Here is a 25,900-nt window from a genome sequence, read left to right as displayed (position 1 = left end):
ATTTAATTAAACGGAATACACTGCAAAAGTGATATGTATAAATTATATCTAAGAAAACAATTTCAAATAAATTTTCCTAACATTGAGCTCTTAAATAATCACTTAATTTAAACAAGTAAAATTCTTTGCCATCATAATAATTAGCATATCGAAAGCAATTACGCCATTTTTATGGTTTAATTATTAACAAAGCCGAATTTCAATCGCAACGCAAATAAAAACTAAGTTGGCCACTTGGGAGCTAATAACAAAGTTTTTCACTCTTACGGGGGAAAGAAATAGCAACACACCCCTCTTTAGAGGAAATGTCTTATTAGTATATTATTGCCATTTTCAAGTGTACATTATAATAATTCGAGCCATCTTAAGGTTCACAGAATTGTGTCTCGGCTGCCCTATAGAAAAAAGGGTAAGATAAAGTGGACCGCTATTTCTTTTGCCCATTCGTTTACAATACAAAAGACATCAGGTCATTAATTAGCTATCCCCTGCTGTATTATGTTTAAAGGGTTCATAGAAAAGTACCAATTACTGATGATACAATATCCCTGAATCTTTTATAAAAAATGCCTATTGAACAATTTTTATTAGTTTAGATACATAATTAATTGGTTAATTGTATCAAATCTCGAGACTTTTTAAGCAAAATATAGTATACCAAAAAAGTTACATATTATATTTACATTGAAAACAAGAGAAACAGGACAATGTGGAGCCTCATCTCGGTAATACAGCCCTTTTTTTTATATACAACTTATTCCGAGCAGGTCATTTTACACATCAAAATTTTGTACACAACTTAAAACACAAAATCATCCTCCATCTTGTCTTTTTTGTAGGTGGTTTGAACTTTAAAATCTGCAAACTCAAGATGAATATATTTTTATTCTCAGGAATCCAAGATAAGAGACCTTTCATAAAGTTGACGCAATTAGTTTTAATCTACTTATATAAATACTAAAACTAAATTATAAGTAAATTTTATAACAATATCCTGTGTAAAACATAATTGTATTGAAATATAAATAAAAGTAAGCACTAACACAGCACAAAGAAAATACTTGCTTTTTCCAAAAGTACATTAAGTAACTTGTGTAATCTAGAGAGTACCTGAACAATTTTTTGACCACTTAAACTATAAAAATATATTCACCTTTTTATAATGTATCAGAGCATTCCAATTGTAGATTGTCTTCAATTAACTAGATGTTGATTTGCAGTTCACAGAAAACAGTATTTACACTAAAACATTCCTAACATGTAGTCTCTAGTAATAAACAGTGACAAACTGTGAGACACACTGGTGGTACACTATGACAAATTGTTGCCAAATCAGTTATTTTAGTTGGTGTATTGATATTTTCGCAGGGAGACAGCTCAGAGGGTGACAACTTCTTGTCCAATTCAAGTCCTTTCTGAGCTGTCCCTGCAGCTGCGTGCTATAGCAACTTTTCACCAACAGAACTTGAAGTTCCTGAGCTGAAAGTAACATCCTCACCATTCAGTAGTTGTCAGTTATCCAATTCGACCATTATAAATTGCTTAAGTCTTTCTAAATACACTGGATAGAGTTCCACATCATTGTGGCCTGCACCCTGTAACATTGAAACCACAACATTTTACACCATGCTAAAATTAACGATTATTCTAATTCAGTGACCCACCTCAACCCATAAGGGCTCTACAGCTTTAGGACATTTTTCAAAAATAGTAAGCCCATGAGAAAAATCTATCACTTCATCTTCAGTACCATGAATTATTAGCGTTGGGGATACAACCTTTGGAACTTTATCAATACTAAAATATATAAACAGGTAGATACTCATTTTTAACCATCACATGACATTTACCTGGGAAAAGCGTCAAAGAACCAAGTTCTTTTAGTCTTGGGGAAGGCCACTTTCATACCAGAAATGAGAGGAGAATGCAATATCACAGCTCCAACTTCATACCTTGCAGCCAAATCAACAGTAGGAACAGTTCCTATACTTTGCCCATAAAGTATTATGTTTTCAGGACTTATACCAAACCTGGTCCTAAGGGCTTGCCAAGCAGCATCAATATCTGCATATAAATTTTTTTCAGATGGTTTTCCTCCACTCACACCATAACCAGAGTAATCATAACTAAATATATTACAGTTTATTCTAGATCCCAAACCCAAATAAAAACTACTCATTTGTCCAAGATCAACAGCATTGGCGTGAGAAAATAATATAGTAAATCGCGCTGTGTTACTACATCTCACAAATAAACAGGCAATTCTATTTCCTCTTGTGGTCCTTGTAAAAAATACTTCAATATTTTCTTTTTCTCTTTCCGAAAATTGCCATTCCGCCCTTTCTGTCAGTGCAAAAGCGCATTTTCCATTTTCATCGGACACAAATTCGTAAGTTGGCTCCGGAGGTATAAAAGCTAGTTTTGCTGCTATTCTGCTTGGGCAAGGTGGACAACAAAAGAGACAACAAAATTCACTAAAACTTAAACCGTTCATTTTTTAAAGGACAAGAAGAACCCAAAATGTTTAATCAAAACCAGTGTCCAATCAGGCAAAATTAAATTTACTAAAGTTCACAACTAAACATTACATTTCATTGTTGACAACGCCATTTTAAAAGGCACGTCTTTGGCATCCATTCTCTTCCTCTTCGACTTCTAATAGGCCCGATTCCCAAGATTAAATTAACAGTCACATAAGGCCAACTCAAAAAACTCGGAAAATTTTTCATTTAACAACCTATAGTTCTTTTACGACCGCTTCCACAGCACGTTTTTAAACATAAGTAAATGTTTCAAGTATAAAACCTGATTTAAAGCGTAAAGTGAAAACTAAATAAAATATTGATTTATGAGATCAATACTTTGAAATTAAATTTAAAAAATATGGTTTTATGGTTGATAGAATATTACTGACTTTTTAGGAAAATTGCCGCTTTGAATAAAGAAAAGTAGAATCGATTCTAGAACATTGAACTCTTGATCAGTATTAAAAGAAGAAGAAAATGTTTAGTTCTCTCACTCTTTCCAACGCCTTCTTCAAACTTTTAAAAACCGCGTAAAGATTGAATTCTGAAAAATAAGACAACGTGAATTAGGATTTGAATATCAAGTCACTATTTCCTTATTGAACATGGAACAGGGCGAAGCACCGAGCGAAACGTTAGCTAGAAACGAGGCTTTAGCGCAACTAGAGGTCGGGCAATGGGTTTTCGCGCTCTGGGAAGGTAATAATCAGTATTATAAAGCGAAAATTGAGCAGATAAATACTAATGGCCAGGTAAATTTTTAATTCATTTATCTTAGTCAAATTAATAGACAGTTTTTGTTATCCCAGATATTGGTAGCTTTTAACGAGCACGAGGTGAGACAGTTCGTTTCGTACAAATATGTGCGTAAATATTATGAATCCAAGAATCCGATTGAATTAAGAGGCAAAAATCCCAGATTTCCTACTAATAGATCGCAAAGAACCGCCGAGAACAATGAAACCCCCGAAAACGTCGAGCCTCCTGTCTGTTCAACGTCGCTGCCTCCGTCGCCGCCGCAGACGCAACTCCGATCGCAACCGGAACCGCGGCCGCAATCGCAACGGCGTCTGCGACCCCGTCCTGCGCAGTTGAAGAGAAAGCAGAAATTAAAAAATCAAACAGTACAAGTTCTGAGAGAGAAACTCGACAGAAAAACTCGTGGCAGGGAGGCAGCGAGAAGCCGCCAGCTTGGATTCCAAAGAGGACAACCAGAGCAAAATGATGGCCCAACTATTGCCCAGGAAATAAACGCAACTGATGCCCAGCAACCTGGACCAAGTGACGCCCAGGAACCTGGCCCAAGTGACGCCCAGGAACATGGCCCAAGTGACGCCCAGGAACCTGGCCCAAGTGACGCCCAGGAATCTGGCCCAAGTGACGCCCAGGAATCTGGACCAAGTGACGCGCAGGAACCTGGCCCAAGTGACGCCCAGGAACCTCATCCAACTGATGCCCGAGAAACTCATTCAACTGATGCCCAAGACCCTGGCAGAATAGTTCTGCAAAGTGAGGAAACTCATGCGTCTTCCAGGTTCCCGATCTCTTGGTGCGCATTATGTTAGTGAGTATTTATGTGAAAACGTTTACCTGATTATTCAAAGTCAGGATTTAATGTTCACAAGGCTGTCAACTGCTGTCATATTAGTCGTTAGATTAAGCGGAACAGTTCCAGTTTAGATCAAATTTACTGCACGGATGTTTTTTTGTTAATTGACAAAGAAACTTAAACAGGATTTTTCAGATATAGTAGAAATGTTCATACCGCAGACTAGATCAAAATTTTAATATGATGTGAAATACATTTTTAGGAGAATTTTATGAAAAAGAAAATTTGTAATTCCAGCGCTGAGAGTTTGTAATATTTTATATAAAGGTGCACGGCTTAGGCATTTCGGAGATGGTAGTAAGTACAATCCTAGTGGTTGGTGAAATAAATACTTTGGATTTTCTTAACATGTAAATTTTCTTTAATTTAATCGACTTTGTAGTTACCTTCTCGGAAATCGCCATGCTGCACAGCTTTTATTTTCTAAGAACTGTTCAAACGCCACTTTCGAATCTAGCGATAGTTCTAAGTATTTTCTGATCTCCAATATAGTATAGTATAGTTTATTTTTTAAAACATCAAAGATGAATGGTCATTACCTTTCAGAATTTCCTTCGTGGGGATGTGTTTGTGTTCAGATAGTTTGTTCCATTAATAAAGAGTTATAAAAACAATGGCGCGTTTCGTTTTGATACCTTTTTATTAAAAATACCAACATAATATAATAGATATAAATTCGAGATAGAAAAATAATTTACCAACTATTTACAGAGATACAAAAAATTGCTATGATTCCAAATCCTCTTCCGACTAGGAATCTGAAATAACAAACGAAAAGCGCTTTATCGATCAGTATTCCCTTACATTCAAGTAGCTATAATTAGTATAACAATGTTGGCTATAATTGCAATATGTTCTGTTATATTTGGGACTTGGACTCAACTTGCCTTCATTTCGAGCACTCTTATAAAGTGACTCAAGGTAGGGCTGTACATAACCTAACAGAGGCCGGTCAGATGGTTCCGCGGCCCAACACTGTTCCATGAGATTCCAACAGGCTCGGTCGAATTGCGGCAAACATTCCGGTCGAATACCTATCGCAAACTCATATATCTGCTCGCTTTTCCAATTTTATCACGCACGCACCTTTCCTGACGCTGTTCCGCAGCTGTTCTTTGTTTTGGAATTGGTCAAAGTGCGTGGGCAGTCGAACTTGACCCGCGCAAAGATACCAAAATAATATTCCGAACGCGTAAACGTCTACGCTAGAATCGTATCTCCCGCTAAGCAGCTCTGGAGCCATATGGACCGGGGTGCCTACTATGCTACCCGACATCATGGCCTCGGGTATGCAAAATCCGAAATCCGTCAATTTCGCCCTGTCTTCATTGTCCAGCTATAAGTATACACGTCGTCCCTCTGTCACCGAGCCACGTTTCAATCTTCACTTACCAAAACATTTTTCAATTTAATATCTCGATGCACCAATCCTTGCGAATCCAAATATCTGATACCCTCCACGACATCAATAGCGATTCGCAATCTCGCAATCCACGATAATCCATTACGCAGTCCGCAATATAAATCGCGAGTCATCCTCTCCATAATTAAGAGTACCGCGGGAGAACTGCCTCCTCCGTATGTGTAATCTATTACGGAGCCACGAAGTTTCACTATCCGAGGATGTTCCAGAATCGCCCTACAACAAGAACACGGAACCACACGGTGGCGGCCTCGATTGAAACTAACCACAACTAACCTGGTATAATAAAATTCCATCGCCAAATCGTTCCAGTATCTTTCGTCTGGAGGGACGACTGATTTGAAAGCGCAAGGTTTAATATTCGCCCAAGGTTCGCAAGAAGAAACTACCCCGTATTGCCCTCGGCCGATTTCCTTTATTTGTTTAGGCATACCCCACAGAACGAGATCGCAAAGGGAAGTGCTTTCTAAAGCCAAACGGGCAAATCTGGGGGCGTGCTTTTTACGAATCGCAATTCTCTGTTCCTCCGTTTGCACCAGTTGTCCCGATAGCTGGCTTTCTAAATTTCTCATGGCCGATTGGAACGCGTGATGCGACGAATTTATATGCTCTTGAAACTGAAACGCACATTTTTTCGTAAACTTTCTTCTTTTTTTTTATTACATTATCAGTTTCTGCATTAACATATCTACATAAAATAATCGTAAATGAAACAAAGCCATTTCAATATATTTTGCTGAGAATACCCTTTTATAACACAAATTTTATTAGTAACGGAAAATATTAATAACAAATCTAACCTAACATTTTTATTATTAAAACATTTAACAAATGTAAAAATAATAAAAACAATTGACCACAAGAAACAAACACAATACATCACCAAATAGTTATAATCTGACCACATTACACACAAACCTAATACTTAGTTTTATGACCTTTATGATTAATACCCAAATGGCATATTTTAATACACTGCAAATCCTACAAACCGCGCCTTCTGGACAAATAAGCTGTCCAGTGGATGACCAGGATTCGCACTTGGCCTATCTTGTGGATGTCCACTAAATTCTATGACTTTCACACTTCCGCAAGTCACTTTGTTATCCAGACGGGTAAAAATTTTGAAATCGAATTGAATTGGATCACGCATACAAATTTCTTTTGAAATCCAAAAATGTTCTTCTAAGAAATATTGAACAAAGAAATGTGCAAATATTAAAGTATTTGAGGAGGTGAATAGGAATTTCTTCCAAACACAGCCTGCATGTGCTATCGTTGCCAATCCCCATTATATGGAGGTGCCTTCTTATATGGCAGTGTCCTGTTCTGATTCCTACCAGCGCTCGAACTGCTTTCCGAGTCATTTATTATTTATTCAGCTCGCTCGTTAGCACGCTGTCTGCTATTCCAACGGAAGGCTCCGGTCCTAGATACGGTGTTGCTTCTGCGTCCCGAGGTAGTTTATCTACCATACTGTTGCCCTCAATACCCACATGAAGTGGTAGCCCGACCAAATTGACAGAAGTGTTTTTCGGCAGTCAATTAGCAATCTTAAGCTCACCTTTACAGAGGCAAGAGCCTGGACAGCCGGCACGGCAATTATAGATGTGCTCTATAGCTTTAGGACATTTTTCAAAAATAGTAAGCCCATGAGAAAAATCTATCACTTCATCTTCAGTACCATGAATTATTAGCGTTGGGGATACAACCTTTGGAACTTTATCAATACTAAAATATATAAACAGATAGATACTCATTTTTAACCATCACATGACATTTACCTGGGAAAAGCGTCAAAGAACCAAGTTCTTTTAGTCTTGGGGAAGGCCACTTTCATACCAGAAATGAGAGGAGAATGCAATATCACAGCTCCAACTTCATACCTTGCAGCCAAATCAACAGTAGGAACAGTTCCTATACTTTGCCCATAAAGTATTATGTTTTCAGGACTTATACCAAACCTGGTCCTAAGGGCTTGCCAAGCAGCATCAATATCTGCATATAAATTTTTTTCAGATGGTTTTCCTCCACTCACACCATAACCAGAGTAATCATAACTAAATATATTACAATTTATTCTAGATCCCAAACCCAAATAAAAACTACTCATTTGTCCAAGATCAACAGCATTGGCGTGAGAAAATAATATAGTAAATCGCGCTGTGTTACTACATCTCACAAATAAACAGGCAATTCTATTTCCTCTTGTGGTCCTTGTAAAAAATACTTCAATATTTTCTTTTTCTCTTTCCGAAAATTGCCATTCCGCCCTTTCTGTCAGTGCAAAAGCGCATTTTCCATATTCATCGGACACAAATTCGTAAGTTAGCTCCGGAGGTATAAAAGCTAGTTTTGCTGCTATTCTGCTTGGGCAAGGTGGACAACAAAAGAGACAACAAAATTCACTAAAACTTAAACCGTTCATTTTTTAAAGGACGAGAAGAACCCAAAATGTTTAATCAAAACCAGTGTCCAATCAGGCAAAATTAAATTTACTAAAGTTCACAACTAAACATTACATTTCAATGTTGACAACGCCATTTTAAAAGGCACGACTTTGGCATCCATTCTCTTCCTCTTCGACTTCTAGTAGGCCCGATTCCCAAGATTAAATTAACAGTCACATAAGGCCAACTCAAAAAACTCGGAAAATTTTTCATTTAACAACCTATAGTTCTTTTACGACCGCTTCCACAGCACGTTTTTAAACATAAGTAAATGTTTCAAGTATAAAACCTGATTTAAAGCGTAAAGTGAAAACTAAATAAAATATTGATTTATGAGATCAATACTTTGAAATTAAATTTAAAAAATATGGTTTTATGGTTGATAGAATATTACTGACTTTTTAGGAAAATTGCCGCTTTGAATAAAGAAAAGTAGAATCGATTCTAGAACATTGAACTCTTGATCAGTATTAAAAGAAGAAGAAAATGTTTAGTTCTCTCACTCTTTCCAACGCCTTCTTCAAACTTTTAAAAACCGCGTAAAGATTGAATTCTGAAAAATAAGACAACGTGAATTAGGATTTGAATATCAAGTCACTATTTCCTTATTGAACATGGAACAGGGCGAAGCACCGAGCGAAACGTTAGCTAGAAACGAGGCTTTAGCGCAACTAGAGGTCGGGCAATGGGTTTTCGCGCTCTGGGAAGGTAATAATCAGTATTATAAAGCGAAAATTGAGCAGATAAATACTAATGGCCAGGTAAATTTTTAATTCATTTATCTTAGTCAAATTAATAGACAGTTTTTGTTATCCCAGATATTGGTAGCTTTTAACGAGTACGAGGTGAGACAGTTCGTTTCGTACAAATATGTGCGTAAATATTATGAATCCAAGAATCCGATTGAATTAAGAGGCAAAAATCCCAGATTTCCTACTAAGAGATCGCAAAGAACCGCCGAGAACAATGAAACCCCCGAAAACGTCGAGCCTCCTGTCTGTTCAACGTCGCTGCCTCCGTCGCCGCCGCAGACGCAACTCCGATCGCAACCGGAACCGCGGCCGCAATCGCAACGGCGTCTGCGACCCCGTCCTGCGCAGTTGAAGAGACAGCAGAAATTAAAAAATCAAACAGTACAAGTTCTGAGAGAGAAACTCGACAGAAAAACTCGTGGCAGGGAGGCAGCGAGAAGCCGCCAGCTTGGATTCCAAAGAGGACAACCAGAGCAAAATGATGGCCCAACTATTGCCCAGGAAATAAACGCAACTGATGCCCAGCAACCTGGACCAAGTGACGCCCAGGAACCTGGCCCAAGTGACGCCCAGGAACATGGCCCAAGTGACGCCCAGGAACCTGGCCCAAGTGACGCCCAGGAATCTGGCCCAAGTGACGCCCAGGAATCTGGCCCAAGTGACGCCCAGGAATCTGGACCAAGTGACGCGCAGGAACCTGGCCCAAGTGACGCCCAGGAACCTCATCCAACTGATGCCCGAGAAACTCATTCAACTGATGCCCAAGACCCTGGCAGAATAGTTCTGCAAAGTGAGGAAACTCATGCGTCTTCCAGGTTCCCGATCTCTTGGTGCGCATTATGTTAGTGAGTATTTATGTGAAAACGTTTACCTGATTATTCAAAGTCAGGATTTAATGTTCACAAGGCTGTCAACTGCTGTCATATTAGTCGTTAGATTAAGCGGAACAGTTCCAGTTTAGATCAAATTTACTGCACGGATGTTTTTTTGTTAATTGACAAAGAAACTTAAACAGGATTTTTCAGATATAGTAGAAATGTTCATACCGCAGACTAGATCAAAATTTTAATATGATGTGAAATACATTTTTAGGAGAATTTTATGAAAAAGAAAATTTGTAATTCCAGCGCTGAGAGTTTGTAATATTTTATATAAAGGTGCACGGCTTAGGCATTTCGGAGATGGTAGTAAGTACAATCCTAGTGGTTGGTGAAATAAATACTTTGGATTTTCTTAACATGTAAATTTTCTTTAATTTAATCGACTTTGTAGTTACCTTCTCGGAAATCGCCATGCTGCACAGCTTTTATTTTCTAAGAACTGTTCAAACGCCACTTTCGAATCTAGCGATAGTTCTAAGTATTTTCTGATCTCCAATATAGTATAGTATAGTTTATTTTTTAAAACATCAAAGATGAATGGTCATTACCTTTCAGAATTTCCTTCGTGGGGATGTGTTTGTGTTCAGATAGTTTGTTCCATTAATAAAGAGTTATAAAAACAATGGCGCGTTTCGTTTTGATACCTTTTTATTAAAAATACCAACATAATATAATAGATATAAATTCGAGATAGAAAAATAATTTACCAACTATTTACAGAGATACAAAAAATTGCTATGATTCCAAATCCTCTTCCGACTAGGAATCTGAAATAACAAACGAAAAGCGCTTTATCGATCAGTATTCCCTTACATTCAAGTAGCTATAATTAGTATAACAATGTTGGCTATAATTGCAATATGTTCTGTTATATTTGGGACTTGGACTCAACTTGCCTTCATTTCGAGCACTCTTATAAAGTGACTCAAGGTAGGGCTGTACATAACCTAACAGAGGCCGGTCAGATGGTTCCGCGGCCCAACACTGTTCCATGAGATTCCAACAGGCTCGGTCGAATTGCGGCAAACATTCCGGTCGAATACCTATCGCAAACTCATATATCTGCTCGCTTTTCCAATTTTATCACGCACGCACCTTTCCTGACGCTGTTCCACAGCTGTTCTTTGTTTTGGAATTGGTCAAAGTGCGTGGGCAGCCGAACTTGACCCGCGCAAAGATACCAAAATAATATTCCGAACGCGTAAACGTCTACGCTAGAATCGTATCTCCCGCTAAGCAGCTCTGGAGCCATATGGACCGGGGTGCCTACTATGCTACCCGACATCATGGCCTCGGGTATGCAAAATCCGAAATCCGTCAATTTCGCCCTGTCTTCATTGTCCAGCTATAAGTATACACGTCGTCCCTCTGTCACCGCGCCACGTTTCAATCTTCACTTACCAAAACATTTTTCAATTTAATATCTCGATGCACCAATCCTTGCGAATGCAAATATCTGATACCCTCCACGACATCAATAGCGATTCGCAATCTCGCAATCCACGATAATCCATTACGCAGTCCGCAATATAAATCGCGAGTCATCCTCTCCATAATTAAGAGTACCGCGGGAGAACTGCCTCCTCCGTATGTGTAATCTATTACGGAGCCACGAAGTTTCACTATCCGAGGATGTTCCAGAATCGCCCTACAACAAGAACACGGAACCACACGGTGGCGGCCTCGATTGAAACTAACCACAACTAACCTGGTATAATAAAATTCCATCGCCAAATCGTTCCAGTGTCTTTCGTCTGGAGGGACGACTGATTTGAAAGCGCAAGGTTTAATATTCGCCCAAGGTTCGCAAGAAGAAACTACCCCGTATTGCCCTCGGCCGATTTCCTTTATTTGTTTAGGCATACCCCACAGAACGAGATCGCAAAGGGACGTGCTTTCTAAAGCCAAACGGGCAAATCTGGGGGCGTGCTTTTTACGAATCGCAATTCTCTGTTCCTCCGTTTGCACCAGTTGTCCCGATAGCTGACTTTCTAAATTTCTCATGGCCGATTGGAACGCGTGATGCGACGAATTTATATGCTCTTGAAACTGAAACGCACATTTTTTCGTAAACTTTCTTCTTTTTTTTATTACATTATCAGTTTCTGCATTAACATATCTACATAAAATAATCGTAAATGAAACAAAGCCATTTCAATATATTTTGCTGAGAATAACCTTTTATAACACAAATTTTATTAGTAACGGAAAATATTAATAACAAATCTAACCTAACATTTTTATTATTAAAACATTTAACAAATGTATAATAATAAAAACAATTGACCACAAGAAACAAACACAATACATCACCAAATAGTTATAATCTGACCACATTACACACAAACCTAATACTTAGTTTTATGAGCTTTATGATTAATACCCAAATGGCATATTTTAATACACTGCAAATCCTACAAACCGCGCCTTCTGGACAAATAAGCTGTCCAGTGGATGACCAGGATTCGCACTTGGCCTATCTTGTGGATGTCCACTAAATTCTATGACTTTCACACTTCCGCAAGTCACTTTGTTATCCAGACGGGTAAAAATTTTGAAATCGAATTGAATTGGATCACACATACAAATTTCTTTTGAAATCCAAAAATGTCCTTCTAAGAAATATTGAACAAAGAAATGTGCAAATATTAAAGTATTTGAGGAGGTGAATAGGAGTTTCTTCCAAACACAGCCTGCATGTGCTATCGTTGCCAATCCCCATTATATGGAGGTGCCTTCTTATATGGCAGTGTCCTGTTCTGATTCCTACCAGCGCTCGAACTGCTTTCCGAGTCATTTATTATTTATTCAGCTCGCTCGTTAGCACGCTGTCTGCTATTCCAACGGAAGGCTCCGGTCCTAGATACGGTGTTGCTTCTGCGTCCCAAGGTAGTTTATCTACCATACTGTTGCCCTCAATACCCACATGAAGTGGTAGCCCGACCAAATTGACAGAAGTGTTTTTCGGCAGTCAATTAGCAATCTTAAGCTCACCTTTACAGAGGCAAGAGCCTGGACAGCCGGCACGGCATTTATAGATGTGCTTGTCGGAGTACCCTCTGTTGAGGTTCGGGTGAGCACACATCAATATCGCATTTGAACCATATTAATTAATAACATAATTAATGTGTGCAAACATGTGTACAATAAATATATACCGGTTTTCAAAATAAAATTATAAATAAAGGATAGAGCGATTGATTCAAATCCACTATAACGCAACAGACTATATCGGTGCGACTTTAATTTGCAAATTTAGATGTGATGATAGTCTTCAACTTGCATCATATAAACCAACAAAAATGTGTTCTTAGAATCCTTGAAATTCGCATTTATAAAATATATAAAAATATACCTCTGAAATATCCCGCCTAAATTTTGTATCATTTTATATTATATCCAACAGTGGGGCAAATTTTTAAAGGATATCCAGATGATATCCACTAATGGATGTACAACAGTTGTACAAACATGATGGTCCATTGAACGTCGAGAGTTTTCTGGACCGCGCGGATAATGTATAGACTAATTTAACATAACCAAGGACGTCGTGTGCTATCAGGATAAATTCATGGCATATTCTGCATCCTGTTGGCTTCTTCAAAGTTTAACGGAAACTGCCTCGAGAATTTTTTACAAGTTCGACCAATCTGTTTTCATAACAGGTTGTTTTTCTTCATGCTCCAGGGTTTTCACGTACCGGTTGCCTTTTTAAAGCATTTTCCTGCATTTTTAAAACCATCTATAATGTTTGCAATATTGCGCAACGATTTTTCTTCTTTTCTCAAAACTCATTCTCTCACCAGCTTTACAGTGGATACCACGGCCCATTTTAAAAAGATTTATTTAGGAAATAAACAAATTAGATGGACAAATTCGCAATAAAACGCAAAAGAAAATTATTTAATGATTTTGACCATATAGCTACTAGAGATATAGACGCCCTGCCTATGCCAATACAGAAACTTGAAGCAACTATGAAAAAAATTGATATGCGCATGCGTGAGATTTCAAATCATGTTTTTAACCAATGACCTTGCGGTATTCAACAACCAACATGGACGCTGACAGATCGTCAATAAGATTAGATGTGGGATTTTTATAGCAGTATTATCTCAAAATATGCCTATATCTCGCGGCGCATCAATTTTACCGTAACAGAACCAGAATATTACCTGACAGCTATATCATTTTGCATAAGCAAAACCAATATCACTTTATTACTGTTAAACGATTGCTTCTTTTTTAATATTTATTTAAAACGTTTGTTTTTGTGTTAATTTTAATTTATTTTTACCAAAAATAATAAATCGAGAAACTCACCAAAACGTTTTCAGAAAAATATAATGCAAACTTTTATTGAAAGTGTAAACTCGCTCTATCTCTATGACCATAACCGTATATCTAATTCGAGGGGTGAATCACTCGTGAAATCTGGTGTAACAGCTTTGTGAAATCTGTGAAATCTTTGTTATTTGTGAAATCCGTGAAATATCTGTAAAATTATAATGTATTGAATGTAATGAAATTATTAAATAAATATTTTGAAATTATTTGTAACTATAACCAATTTTGACAAATACTATTGGTAATTTAAACTAATTTTATTGGTGGGATCTTTAATTTGGATCTTTTGGAGTCTTCACTCATCCCAATGATTCAAATTCCAATAAAAAGATAAATAAATAATTTAACATAGCAAAAATTGTTCTATTTAAAATCTGGCACTTACTTCTGGTATAACTCCAAGTGCCGATACCCTAAAAATAACAAGCGGATGGACCCACTTGCAGTATAACCTCAAATTTTCAAATTAATGTTAGTCCTAGTTGCTTTATCAGATCGTCGGTACAGGTGAGACATCTTCTATTTTATGGGATAATTTTTGTGTGAAGTATATAAGAAACATACACAATACACTCCTAAGTGTTGTTTTATTTATTTACCTGTTAAAGTAAATAAATTTCCTCAATCTGAAGAGAAAGGAAAAATATTTTAAACACAGAATTTTGAGAAAAAAAAAAAGAATAAAATTGTTAAATTTGTTTTGAAAATGTATGTAATTAATTTAATTTTTTATTTTAATACTTTCACTGAAACAACTCAAATAAGGTGTTGAAATAGCATATTTTTTAAGTATTTTTAATTTATTGATTATTTTCCGAAATCGGTGATTTGCCCCTCAAATTTTTTTATATATTTTATTTACCTGTGTAGAAACGGTTTTTGCAAGTTTGGCAGCGGTCAATGAATCAATCATATTCGTAACGACTTGGAGCTGCCACTGCAAATTACACTGAACATGATTTCCTGAAGACCAGGGCAACGCGAAAGTGCCCAATAATGTCCGCAACCGGTCCATAAAATTATGGACCACTGAAAATGAGGTGGGACTTTTAATGTCGATATAATATGTGGCACTTATAATTTGTTTAACGGCATCGGACGCGGAAAGATTTCCTTCGAGATCGTGACAATTTTTCTCCAGACTTTCCAAACACCGTTGCAGGGTGCCGGTAAAACTTTCTTGAAGACAACCCACCGATTGAACAATTTGATTACCAATTGATGAACTCAGGCGTTTTAATACCAATTGCTGGATCTCAAGTGTGGCAACTTTAGGAGACAACTGAGTAGTATCTGGAATAATGATTGCTCCCATTTGGTTATCTAAAGAAAAGGCACACTCACTGTTGCTATTGTAGCCTTCCAGGACTTCGGCAACGTTCGACTTCATTTCTTGTAAAGTCCTTTGTATAATTGATGTTATTTCGTCTTGTTGCTCACTGGTAATTTTTATCAAGGTTTTATACAGTTTCAACTCCACGTCTCGGGCATACAAGATACGTTTTGGGGTGATCTGGATTTCGCGAGCCATATCAAATGCACATAGAATAAATTTTTTTAAACATTTATTGTGTATCTGGAAATTAAATATTAAACCATAATTGTGATATTCCGGAGGTCAATAACAAGTCTATTACCTCGCTTAGAGACGCCGCAAGCTTTAGGATGTTGGACTTTAAGATATCCTTAATAAACATTATAAATTCCTCAGCCACCGCTTTATCGGATAATAAAATATTTTCCAAGGAATAATGCAGACGAAATGCTTTTTTACCTTCAGAAATATCAATATTTTCTGAATCTGATTCGCTGTTAATGTAACCTGCAAGATTTATTTAGTTATTTCCCCTTTAGATAGTTGGGCGGATTCTGAAGGGGTACCTAAACGAACCAGTTGATCTTTTAAAATTTGTAGTTTCGTTTCATTATTTTGTAAACTACAACTTTCAGCTAGATGTTTCTCGGATTCTGTCAAAGATGTGGATATTGCTTTTTCCATATTAACACCGTTTGACAAGCTCACAAATAAGAAAGGCATTGGAAAAATATCTTTCAACTTCCTTATTTCTTGAATGTTCTAAAATGCAAAAATTTTATCAACTACCTATTAAATTTAGTTACTCACAGTATCACTTAAAGTTTCTTCTGTTACAGCATAAATTATCGCAGGTAGGATGTCGACACATTTTAGAGCAAGTTCATTAAACTGATTGCTAGGACAATCAGGAGGTACCATAATTTTTAATTTTTCCTTTAACAGAGGGTGCTTTAACTGTACTTCTAATGATGGACAATGATCAAGCAAATTTTCATCATCGCCCCTTTGCAAATCTTCTACTGGGACTGTCACCCAAGGCTTCTCATGTGCCTTGAGATTTTCAACAATTTCTATTTCATTCCCCAATGTAAGATGAATACTTTTCGCAGGGCCATAGGAGAAGGTTATCTTTTTAACAAAACAGGGGATATTAGGCAAATTGAATTTCAAGAATACAAAGCTACTCACTTGACGCCATTGAGAACAAAATAATGGTAAAATTGATTGTTGCAATAACAAATTAACAAACAACGCTTTAGCATGACAAGATTGACCATAAATAAGTAAAGTTGGAATCCGTTCAATGTAATGAAGAAGCCTATCTATGGCTTCTGAGTTAAAAAGTGCCTCTGGAATGTCACCTAAGCAATGTTGGTTTTGAAACACTTAGTTTATTAAATTAATAATATACATACGGCCTAACTGCAGAGTGCTATTTATTTCATTTAACGCTGAAGTCGTGTCATCTAATATTTTTTTCAAGCTGCGGCAATGTTTGAGGTACCGCTTACACTCTTGGGGCACTTCCCACTGCATTATACTACATTCAGTATTGAACTTATGACGTATCCTTAACTTGGTATAATTGATAATGTTAATATTACATACTTGCATCCGATCTTGATATTCGTTTTCAGATAAATTAAAAAGTAGCAGACTCAAGTAGATCTTGTATTTATGTTCAGTTTTTGGCGTGACATAATTCCATATTTTGAGAAATGTTATCTCTAATCTGATCCACTAGTTTGCATATAAAAACGAATCTTCCAAAAGCTTCTATCCGTAAATATAGTATTTCGGCCTTTACCTCTTCCACATCATTTTCAATAGTCAAATTTTTAAGTTCCGCACTGACTCAATTAACCAAAACAAAAACAACATTTGACAGTTGTCAAAATTTGAATGACTCACAAATTTATAGGGTACTCCAAATTAATATTGCTAAATTCAATATTAATTTATTCTTATTGAACATCGACGTTTTGACTGTCGTGTAACACAATTTTCCGAAATCACAAAATTGATTGATAATTAATTAATAATTTGATAGAAATTAATTTGAAGTTTTGGAGATCCTCTTTTGATTTTTAAATTTTCATTTATGGACAAGGTTGATGAAACCCACTTTAGTCGCCAGTTTAATTTGGCACTTTTATATGGGTTAATGATTAAAAATTCTTTCGTATATTGCAATTGAAAGTTTTGTGAAAATGACACAATATCGGTCGAACATGCAAAACTTTTTCCACGGTCGATTTATCAATCCATGGTGATTCGTTGAACCCTCAACCGCAACATAATTGGGCGTCAGAACATTTAAACCAGTGTTAGAAGACCAAGTTACTAAAATATAAAACGAGCCGCGATTTAAATGCTATAAAATCAATCAACGTAAACAAAATCGAAAACGAATTTGATGTGACGGTGGATGAGCGCATTTTTTTTTAGAATATCAAATGCGCCATAATTGTGATTAGTAGAAATTTTAAATTGGTCTACAAAAAAACAAAAATTATATGTTGTTGGCTAGAAACAAATCAAAATCGCGTATATATTAAAAACTTCTGCAACCCTTATTACACATTCGTGATCTTGCTGGTGCTTTTGAATTAAGAGCATTAATTATATAGCACAAATTTTCAGAACGGTGTTAAAACAAAGTTTTAACTCTACTCTTTACCAAATAAATCAAGTTGTTATCAGCACCCCCTGGCCCTCATAGATGGCGCTGCCAATTAGAATTTTCAATGCTCACGCTGCTATAATCCAGGTAACCTAACTACGGCACAGAATCCTAGAACCCCATTGTTTGGTAGTCTGTAATTACGATTTTAAGAATAAAATAACAGAGTTGTTAATTTTATAACGGAAGTTAACGTCGTAAATGTACTTTACTAGCAAATAAAAATCACAGTATTCAGGTATTAAAAATTCAGCAAATTAAAGTCTCAATTATTCTTCGATAAAGCAAAAATTGTTAAAAAAATAAAATAAAAACAACAGACGTTGAAACATCAAAAGATTGCCAGACCGGGGCGTACAAATTGGGATTTTTTCGGTGAAGGACCGTTCAACGGAATGTACGAGTCATTGCTCTAGGTCAACAACTTCGATTCCAAGCACTCCATTTTTATTCTCATATTATAAGAGTGCATCAAAGATTAAATCGTTAAAGGAAATGTTTGAAAAACTAATCAAATTGGTATGATTGTCTCCGAGGATGTGCAATGTGCAAAATGATTCGACGGATTCAAGTTTTTTTTTCGTCACTTCAGACAACTTGCAACCTTTACATTTAAAAAGAAGAAATTTGAGTATCATTGCTTAAAAAGGAAACAAATTATCCACAGCAACAAATTTATCTGGGCTTTTTTAATAATGTTCTCCAAACGAAGCGTATGACTGACAGTCACCATAGACAACTATATTAAATTGGTTATAGATGGGAAACTTTACCAGAGAATTGAAACAGCATCACTGACGCCATCTAGCGGGATGTGAGAAACTAATAGAGAAGTTCAGAACCAAATTCCTCCTTTTTCTAAATTCGAAATTTAAAAATGTGGACGATTATAATTGCAACTGCAATAATTGTAAATTTTAATATTAAGGGTAAATAAATCTAGGAAAAAAAAAAGGATTGACGGGATTTTTTGTCCACCATCTCAATTTTTGAGGATAAATCTAGGAAAAAAAATTTTTTAGATTTATTGGTTTATTCAATTCAGTATTAATATGATCCAATACACTACGCAAATAATTAAATATAGTAACTATTATAATATGTCTCTCCAAAAGAGAAAGTAATACCCAAATCAAACCTGTATGTCACCATAACATTTTTATGGAAATTTCAGTAAATATATGTTTCCAATTTACCTACATATTATACTCAAGAAATATTATTCTGTTACATATGAGCAGAAGTAATTTGGGTACTACATCCTTATACCATTTTATTACTTTTTGTTGCTAAGTGACAGACTATAGGGTAACTTGTGAAAAGAGTAAATGAGGCGGGACTTAAGTGCTAACCGAAGTTCTTTTTTGGACAAAATGTATATGTGAGCAGGTACTATTTAACTATGTTCAGTAGATAATTTTTTTGCTTTAATTATTGAGATTTTTACAAAAAAAAAGATAAGCCAATTTGTGATTTTTTCGCGTTAAGCCTATTCGTGATATGGGCGACAGTATGCAAATGATTGCACTCAATAACTATGACAAGTAAACTAAATATTACGAAAGTTAGAAATGTTCTTAAAATACCGATATACAGAAGGGACACCGATTTTTAGATACTTTTACTTACGGCGTCGCTTGACGCTAGCCTGGTCAATTTTTTTCGCAGAAATAAACATTTTTGACGCATGTGCAGGGATATGTCTCATATCTAAACCCCTTGACATTGTTTATTTGCGTGCAATAATTATGTGCCTGTATTTTTAATAAATATGAAAAAATATGCCTTTTCATGTTGTCGTCATGAAAACATGGTGTTAACATGACAATTTTAGCAAGTGTTTGTAATGCATATTTTAAAACACCAGGTTTATGAAAATCATTTTTAAACATGTATTTTAAGATGGCAAGATGGCGAATTTTGCTTAAAAATGCATTGCTCACATATTTCAGTCTTTTTTGAGAATTTTGAGGATACTCCTTGTATTTTAAAAAGTCCTCGACCTCTTCCTCTTTTTGATCAATTTTGAAAAATTGCTTTTTGCAGTCGCATGATTCTTTCCCAATTTTCTTCCCTAGATACCCAGCAACATACCTCAAGGCTCTTTCCTCTGTAAGTTTTAAAGGAGTAGGTAAATTTGCGGGAATTTGTGTGAACTGCGGAAGTGCAACGACTTCATCATCTTCCGGAAGTCCCTAAAATGACAACAGAATAATAAACATGTACACACAAAAAAGACATTATTATTATTATTACATACACCTATTATTACCTGCGATATAAGTCTTTGTAATGTGAAGAATAATTCTGACTGATCATCTTCACAGTTGTTTCCAACAGACTGCTTGGAAGACAAACCCACCAAAAGGCTCTTATAATAACTTTGGAAATCAAAAACTGTAGGGTTAATATTCCTATGACCCCTTTGGCGAATTTTTCCAAAGAAATTCTCCAACGGATCCTGATTGAAAGTTCTGGGAAACAAATATGTGAACCCAATTTTTTTTAACATTTTAAAGAGGATCTTGAAATTTCCGATAGTCATTTTTAAATTTGAAAGACTTGGTGTCATTTATGACCTTCTTTCTTTATTTATTTCTTAATTTCTCAAGTGCTGCATCTCAAACTTTTATGTGTGGAGAGCTATCATTTACTGCCGATCTTAAAACTTTTCCTGGAAGCGAATTGAAATTGCTGCCATTCAAGCTGTCGAAAAGTTGGTCTAAAAATTCTAGTAAACTAGCAGTACATCTTTAGCTGACTTGTCCAACTTTAGAATTTCTTCACCGGTGTTCACAGAAGTTTCTACAAAAATAACAGGGTAACAAGAACCTATGAAATCAATACTTGTTACTTGTTAAATAAGATAAAAAAAAATGACCAGGAACAAAATAGAATATGTAGGTAGTAAGATTATAGCTATAATGAATGTACAAAGTCAAAGTTTTTTAAGTTAATAAAATTTATACATCTATTATTTTTTAATATATTATTATGATCCTAGTATACATACCAGAGAATGCGAAAACATTTATGGTAGCAACTACAGAATGGCTAAAGATTTGGGTGCATTTAGACACTTTCATTTTATTAATTTTTGCAGGATTCACATGAGCTTCTGTAAGTTTTGGCATAAGACCTAAACCGCCAAGATATGGATCCATTTTATAAGCAGTAAATAGATGATCCCACTTAGCCAATTTAATATGACCGTTTTCTTGATATTGCAAGTTGTATTTTAATAGATTATTCCTAATTCCTTTAAATAATAATAATAATAATAATAATAATAAAAGAACTACTCTTTGTCCATTAACTTCAAAAGTAGTGGAGTCTTTGCTTTCAATACCCTGTTTTTTATTTGTAATGGTGGTCTCTTTTATCAAGTAATTTATGGCAGCTTGATTGTTTGCCCCTTGATCGCAGACAGTGGCTACAATGTTCAGGCCAACAGAATGACACTTATTTATTATCATTTTAATAATGGCAACCAAATCAAATTTTTTCATTCTACCATAAGCAAAACAATAATATATTGGTTGCTTCCACTTTCGTCTAACCCCTCTCAGCATGAAAACCTAAAAAAATATTATATATGTGATAGGTTGTTCGAAAAGATACACTAATTTTTATTAATTATTGTAAACAATTTGATAGAATTTACCTGAGCATGATTAGCAACATGTTCGGTGGTCTTAAAACCATAATCCTCAAAACCTTGGATTGCTATCCTCTTGCATATTTGGTTGTAAATGACACTGTATGCTCATCTCGTCAAAAAGTAGAATACAATTCTTATCCAATGGATGTTTAAAATTTTTAACTTCAACCTTTAAAACACTGAATACCTCTTCGTGTAATCGAAGGCATATCGGTATTCTATTTAATATTTTCATAAGCGTTCTTCTAGACGGTAGTGAGAAACCCTTTGACAAAAATCTGTATGCAGTTCCACTTTGTTTATATAGCGCCAATGCCAGGACCTTATCTTCTAAAGAATAACGTTTGCCCTTGGGCTTCTTATTGAGATTTTCCAACTGGTTTTCAAAAAACCTAGCTCGAATACGGTCCATGCTGGATACCACTTTTTCAAACATATGGGCGTTTGTAAAGCTCTCGGAAACTTTAAGACGATTTTTGAAGAATATTTGCAGTTTGGCCGACGTTGCAGCCTTTCGTTTTAAATGCAAAGCTTTCCGGTATAAAAGCCGAGCTTTAGGCGACAACTCTGCTGATTTTGAAACACCCACTTCGAGCAATAATTCTAACCTCCCTGAAACAATTTATTCACATTAATGTAAAAGTCAAATAAAATATGTTTTTAGACATACTCAAGGTTTTAACTTCTAATCCTTTAAAAGAACGTCAAAGTAGTGAATCTTGTAGTACATGACTGTTATACACTTTTTAAAATTTCCTAATAGAGCCAAAAAATTGAGCTTGAACCAATATAAATAAAAATTAAAAAGCTACATGCAAAACAAACCTTGCCAACACTCTATATATATATTGTATACTTAATGTAACACACAGTGTAACACTTACTTTTTGGTGTTGGCATTGAAAAATGATGGGTTTCTTTACTTGTAGAAGGTTGTGGTTCAATATAACTGGTCTCCGTGTGTTCAAAGGGCGAAAATGGAACAATTTTAGCCGTCTTATTTTTTGGCTGGGCCAATGTTACATCATCCAAGGAAACTAAAAGCGAATTAAAACAAAAACATAATATGTTAATTATTTCCTGTAAACTGTAAAAGAAAGGAAAAAATAACTAAATAATCTTACCTGTTGGTAAATTTTTGGAAGGTATTACACCTTTTTTTAATTTTCTATTCAAGGTAAAATCATAGTCTGCGAAATGTTTTGCACATACTCTGCAATTTCTGCATATTTTTGAAGCATCAGCCTTCTCCTTTATTAGCCTTTTGTTCCCTGTTAACTTCACCCAGGTATTAAATAAATCAGGACTAACTTCGCGATTTGGGAAGCGATGCTTAGATTCCTTGTTATTACCCAAACAATTGATCATACAGCAATATATAGGAGCCATATTAAAAATCCTAAAAAGAATAACAACAATGCTAAATAACACTACTTATTATGTATCAACAGAAGAGAAGAAAGTATCTTTATCTCCGTTTTGTTGGCGTTTATTTTTATTTTCCATTTGGTGCTCCATTTTTCCAAATCGTCGAGTGCTCTTTGCATTTTTCTCGTTACGTAATCTACGTTTGGTGACCTGAATGATAAGGCTGTATCATCTGCGTACAGTCCAAGTTCGGTTCCTTGGAGCTTCGGTACGTCGTGGGTAAATATCGTGTAGAGATGGGGAGATAACACCGTTCCTTGTGGGACTCCTGCTTCCAAGATCCTCGGTTGCGATTTTTCTTGCCCTACTTTCACCTGGATCCTCCTGTTCCTCAAATAGGAATCCGTCAGTTTGCAGATCCAGTTGGGGTATCTTATGGTCTTCACCTTTCCCACGAGTCCTTGTTTCCAGACTCGGTCGAAGGCTCTCTCTATGTCTAGTAATACCAATCCTGTTGCTTGTTGTCTTTCGATGCCTTCTGCGGCTTGTTCGACGAGTCTTAGAAGTTGCATTTCGGTGGAGTGTCCTGTCCTGAACCCGAACTGTTCTTCAGGTAGTACCTGCATTGCCTCCGTGAAGGTCTTAATTCTTGTGAGGATGACTCTTTCGATGATCTTGCTCATGCTGCTTACTAGACTGATAGGCCTGTAATTTTGTCGAAAGGTTCTGTTCTTTTTTGGTTTTTGAATCATAGTCACCGTGGCTTCCTTCCAGGCGTCGGGGAAGTACCTCAGCCTGAGGATTGCGTTGCCTATATTGGTGACTGCCACGAAACCTTTTCTTGGTAAGTTCTTTAACATTATGTTGGTCACTTGGTCCGGTCCTGGAGCTTTTCTCGTTCTGGAGTTCTTTATATGCGCAACTATTTCTTTAGGGGTTATTGGATCAGCGACTTCCTCACTGTCATCCTGTTCTCTAACCTCCCTTGCTGCTCTGGCCATTTTGCGTTCTATTTCTTCCGTTTCGTCGTTTTCTTCGGTGTTTGTCCTGCATTCGCGCTCCAGGCAGTCCGCGAATGCTTCCGCTTTTTCTAAGCTGGTATATGCTAGATCATTTTTTCCGTGTATTGGCGGAATCGTGGTCCTGGGATTCTGCAATACCTTTTGCATTCTCCACATAGTGTTGTCTCCGGCTGTGAGTTCTTCGGTTTTTCTTTTCCATTGTCTGTTTCTGTGCTCGCGTAGCATCCCCTTCAGTTGGTTAGATGCTCGATTCAGGGCTGTTGTTTTGCGCAGTTCTATTTCTCCAATAGATTCTTCTGAGTCGTCTCCGATCTCTGATTTTTCTGTCGATATGTGGAGGGAGTGGTCCGCCTATTCTTTTATCTTTTTTCCGTATTTCGGTGGTCGTTGAGTCCTCGTAGGCCTGCAGGATCGTGCCTTCCAGGGGGGCGATCTCTTCGTCCAGGTCTTGTCTTGTTACGAGTATTCTTGCCAGGCTAATCCTTTGTGAGCATTTCTCCTTGAACGCTTTCCAGTCCGTCCTTCTTACCTTGTACTTGCTTTCCGTTATTTCATCGTCGTTTCCTAGTGTCAGCATCAGTGGCATGTGATCTGACTCCCCTTCGTTCATCGTTGTTATGGCGTAGGGCATCCGCAGGTTCTTGATTATGGCTATGTCAATCACATCAGGGCGATTGTTTATGTTGTCGGGATAATGGGTCGGTCCGATGGTCGTTCCCCCATTTCTTGCTACCTCGGCTTCCAATATTCTTCCATTTGGACAGTACTGCCTGCTGGTCCAGCTTCTGGCGTCAGTGTTGAAGTCTCCTATTATTATTTGGGATTCTCTTCCCATCATTGTCTTCTGCCGTGATGTTGACAGTACTTTGCCTGTATGCAGTGGTGATCTCGAGCGTGGTTCCGTCCCTTATGTGCACTCTTATGGTGATGGCGTCCAGCCCGGTGTTTTGAATTCCTAAATATTCGTGATCTAGTGATTCCTTCACTAGTATCGCGATTCCTGCGTTTGTTCGGGCGTTTCCGTTTGGGCTGTCTTTTCTGTATATGATGTAGTTGTGGAATCTGATGTTCGTCCCGCCTCTTATGAGTGTCTCTTGTAGTCCTAGTATGCCTACGTCATATTCTGCCAGATATTCTTCGATATCGGCTTTGTTGGCCCGTATGCCCCGTATATTCCACGTTGTCGCTCTCAAGGACGTGGGTTTGATTTGTATGGCCATTTACTGGGGGGCTAATCTCAGTAGAATGGCTTGGAGCGACGCCAGGATGGTTGTGATATCCTGCTGTTGAATTTAAGGTGTGACTTGCCTCGGTTGTCAGGTTGGAGCCTGCCTGGGTAGTTGTGGTTCTTGGCTTGTGAGGGGAGCTTGTTTTCTTTGGATTTCCCTCTTCTTTTGGGCGTCGGTCTTGGGGACACTGGGGCAACCCCTGTAGCTTGCTACATGGGGGCCACCGCAGTTCGCGCACTTCACGTTCCCTGTTTTGGGTGCCGACGGAATGGTGCATTCCCGGCTGGGGGTGGTCTTTGCCGCACTTGACGCACCTGTGGTGGAAGGTGCATCTGCTTTGGCCGTGGCATTGAGGTACCTCGCTGGTTTTATTTGGCTTCTCGAGCGTGACCTTCACGGAACAAATATTTATAATCTTTTTTATGTCTTCATTGCAAGTCGTCACAATGAAGAACTCGGAGACCAGTTTCTCTCCTTTGTCTCCCCTCTTTTTCTTGAGTAGCTGTACTACTTTTGCATCTTCGATGCCTTGTGCTTTCAGGTCTTCCTCGATCTCTGTGAGGGGTAGTTCTTTGAAGAGGCCCTTTAGGACCATCTTGGTCTTTTTCTCCTCTTTCTATGCGTAAGTGTAA

General features: G+C 37.0%; 5 protein-coding genes across 9 annotated transcripts; all 5 read right to left on the bottom strand.

The window, feature by feature from the left end:
- Positions 1-10: 10 nt before the first annotated feature.
- LOC132708589 (alpha/beta hydrolase domain-containing protein 17B) lies at positions 11-2,630 on the bottom strand. Its single transcript, XM_060680992.1, has 3 exons — positions 1,851-2,630; positions 1,665-1,797; positions 11-1,595 (listed from the first exon to the last, which is right to left on the bottom strand). Exons 1-3 carry the CDS (start codon positions 2,492-2,494, stop codon positions 1,512-1,514), a joined length of 861 nt encoding a protein of 286 aa, XP_060536975.1. The 5' UTR covers positions 2,495-2,630; the 3' UTR covers positions 11-1,511.
- Positions 2,631-4,755: 2,125 nt separating this feature from the next.
- On the bottom strand, positions 4,756-6,140 carry LOC132695752 (dual serine/threonine and tyrosine protein kinase-like). Of its 2 annotated transcripts, XM_060660208.1 has the most exons (5): positions 5,834-6,140; positions 5,527-5,773; positions 5,221-5,470; positions 5,022-5,168; positions 4,756-4,892 (listed from the first exon to the last, which is right to left on the bottom strand). In XM_060660208.1, the coding sequence occupies exons 1-5, from the start codon at positions 6,127-6,129 to the stop codon at positions 4,885-4,887; spliced, it is 948 nt and encodes a 315-aa protein (XP_060516191.1). In that variant the 5' UTR covers positions 6,130-6,140; the 3' UTR covers positions 4,756-4,884. The 2 variants fall into 2 exon arrangements, with proteins under 2 accessions (XP_060516191.1, XP_060516190.1); XM_060660207.1 differs by having other exon boundaries at positions 4,756-5,168.
- Positions 6,141-7,098: 958 nt separating this feature from the next.
- LOC132695753 (alpha/beta hydrolase domain-containing protein 17B-like) lies at positions 7,099-8,121 on the bottom strand. Its single transcript, XM_060660209.1, has 2 exons — positions 7,342-8,121; positions 7,099-7,288 (listed from the first exon to the last, which is right to left on the bottom strand). The coding sequence occupies exons 1-2, from the start codon at positions 7,983-7,985 to the stop codon at positions 7,099-7,101; spliced, it is 834 nt and encodes a 277-aa protein (XP_060516192.1). The 5' UTR covers positions 7,986-8,121.
- A 2,149-nt stretch (positions 8,122-10,270) lies between these two features.
- LOC132695587 (dual serine/threonine and tyrosine protein kinase-like) lies at positions 10,271-17,481 on the bottom strand. Of its 4 annotated transcripts, none has more exons than XM_060659929.1 (11): positions 16,721-17,478; positions 16,494-16,666; positions 16,113-16,433; positions 15,869-16,064; positions 15,625-15,809; positions 14,850-15,563; positions 11,349-11,689; positions 11,042-11,288; positions 10,736-10,985; positions 10,537-10,683; positions 10,271-10,407 (listed from the first exon to the last, which is right to left on the bottom strand). In XM_060659929.1, the coding sequence occupies exons 1-11, from the start codon at positions 16,917-16,919 to the stop codon at positions 10,400-10,402; spliced, it is 2,781 nt and encodes a 926-aa protein (XP_060515912.1). In that variant the 5' UTR covers positions 16,920-17,478; the 3' UTR covers positions 10,271-10,399. The 4 variants fall into 4 exon arrangements, with proteins under 4 accessions (XP_060515912.1, XP_060515910.1, XP_060515909.1 ...); XM_060659927.1 differs by lacking the exon at positions 10,271-10,407 and having other exon boundaries at positions 10,414-10,683; positions 16,721-16,835; positions 16,914-17,481; XM_060659926.1 differs by lacking the exon at positions 10,271-10,407 and having other exon boundaries at positions 10,414-10,683; positions 14,850-15,280; positions 15,332-15,563; positions 16,721-17,477.
- Positions 17,482-21,431: 3,950 nt separating this feature from the next.
- On the bottom strand, positions 21,432-23,038 carry LOC132695674 (uncharacterized). Its single transcript, XM_060660080.1, has 4 exons — positions 22,774-23,038; positions 22,534-22,686; positions 21,653-22,261; positions 21,432-21,566 (listed from the first exon to the last, which is right to left on the bottom strand). The coding sequence occupies exons 1-3, from the start codon at positions 23,036-23,038 to the stop codon at positions 21,699-21,701; spliced, it is 981 nt and encodes a 326-aa protein (XP_060516063.1). The 3' UTR covers positions 21,432-21,566; positions 21,653-21,698.
- Between the last annotated feature and the right edge of the window lie 2,862 nt (positions 23,039-25,900).

The sequence above is a fragment of the Cylas formicarius genome, unplaced genomic scaffold (assembly GCF_029955315.1).
Source record: "Cylas formicarius isolate icCylForm1 unplaced genomic scaffold, icCylForm1.1 PGA_scaffold_12__32_contigs__length_19106922, whole genome shotgun sequence".
Taxonomy (NCBI): Eukaryota; Metazoa; Arthropoda; class Insecta; order Coleoptera; family Brentidae; genus Cylas; species Cylas formicarius.
Note: the sequence above shows the minus strand (reverse complement) of the source record. Positions and strands in the feature narration are given on the sequence as shown.

What these genes read in the sequence shown, in the direction of transcription:
- LOC132695674 (XM_060660080.1), bottom strand. Translation starts at nt 23,038, where the DNA reads ATGGCTCCTATATATTGCTGTATGATCAATTGTTTGGGTAATAACAAG. An exon ending in TTCCAAAAATTTACCAACAG is followed by an intron (nt 22,687 to 22,773) that starts GTAAGATTATTT and finishes ATTCGCTTTTAG; the next exon opens with TTTCCTTGGATGATGTAACA. An exon ending in TTCAATGCCAACACCAAAAA is followed by an intron (nt 22,262 to 22,533) that starts GTAAGTGTTACA and finishes AAATTGTTTCAG; the next exon opens with GGAGGTTAGAATTATTGCTC.
- LOC132695587 (XM_060659925.1), bottom strand. Translation starts at nt 16,919, where the DNA reads ATGCAAGTATGTAATATTAACATTATCAATTATACCAAGTTAAGGATA. An exon ending in AGATCAACTGGTTCGTTTAG is followed by an intron (nt 15,810 to 15,868) that starts GTACCCCTTCAG and finishes TAAATCTTGCAG; the next exon opens with GTTACATTAACAGCGAATCA. An exon ending in ATGGAATTTTATTATACCAG is followed by an intron (nt 11,289 to 11,348) that starts GTTAGTTGTGGT and finishes TTCTTGTTGTAG; the next exon opens with GGCGATTCTGGAACATCCTC.
- LOC132708589 (XM_060680992.1), bottom strand. Translation starts at nt 2,494, where the DNA reads ATGAACGGTTTAAGTTTTAGTGAATTTTGTTGTCTCTTTTGTTGTCCA. An exon ending in TTCTTTGACGCTTTTCCCAG is followed by an intron (nt 1,798 to 1,850) that starts GTAAATGTCATG and finishes TATATATTTTAG; the next exon opens with TATTGATAAAGTTCCAAAGG. An exon ending in TAGAGCCCTTATGGGTTGAG is followed by an intron (nt 1,596 to 1,664) that starts GTGGGTCACTGA and finishes TCAATGTTACAG; the next exon opens with GGTGCAGGCCACAATGATGT.
- LOC132695752 (XM_060660207.1), bottom strand. Translation starts at nt 6,129, where the DNA reads ATGAGAAATTTAGAAAGCCAGCTATCGGGACAACTGGTGCAAACGGAG. An exon ending in ATGGAATTTTATTATACCAG is followed by an intron (nt 5,774 to 5,833) that starts GTTAGTTGTGGT and finishes TTCTTGTTGTAG; the next exon opens with GGCGATTCTGGAACATCCTC. An exon ending in TTAAATTGAAAAATGTTTTG is followed by an intron (nt 5,471 to 5,526) that starts GTAAGTGAAGAT and finishes GTATACTTATAG; the next exon opens with CTGGACAATGAAGACAGGGC.
- LOC132695753 (XM_060660209.1), bottom strand. Translation starts at nt 7,985, where the DNA reads ATGAACGGTTTAAGTTTTAGTGAATTTTGTTGTCTCTTTTGTTGTCCA. An exon ending in TTCTTTGACGCTTTTCCCAG is followed by an intron (nt 7,289 to 7,341) that starts GTAAATGTCATG and finishes TATATATTTTAG; the next exon opens with TATTGATAAAGTTCCAAAGG.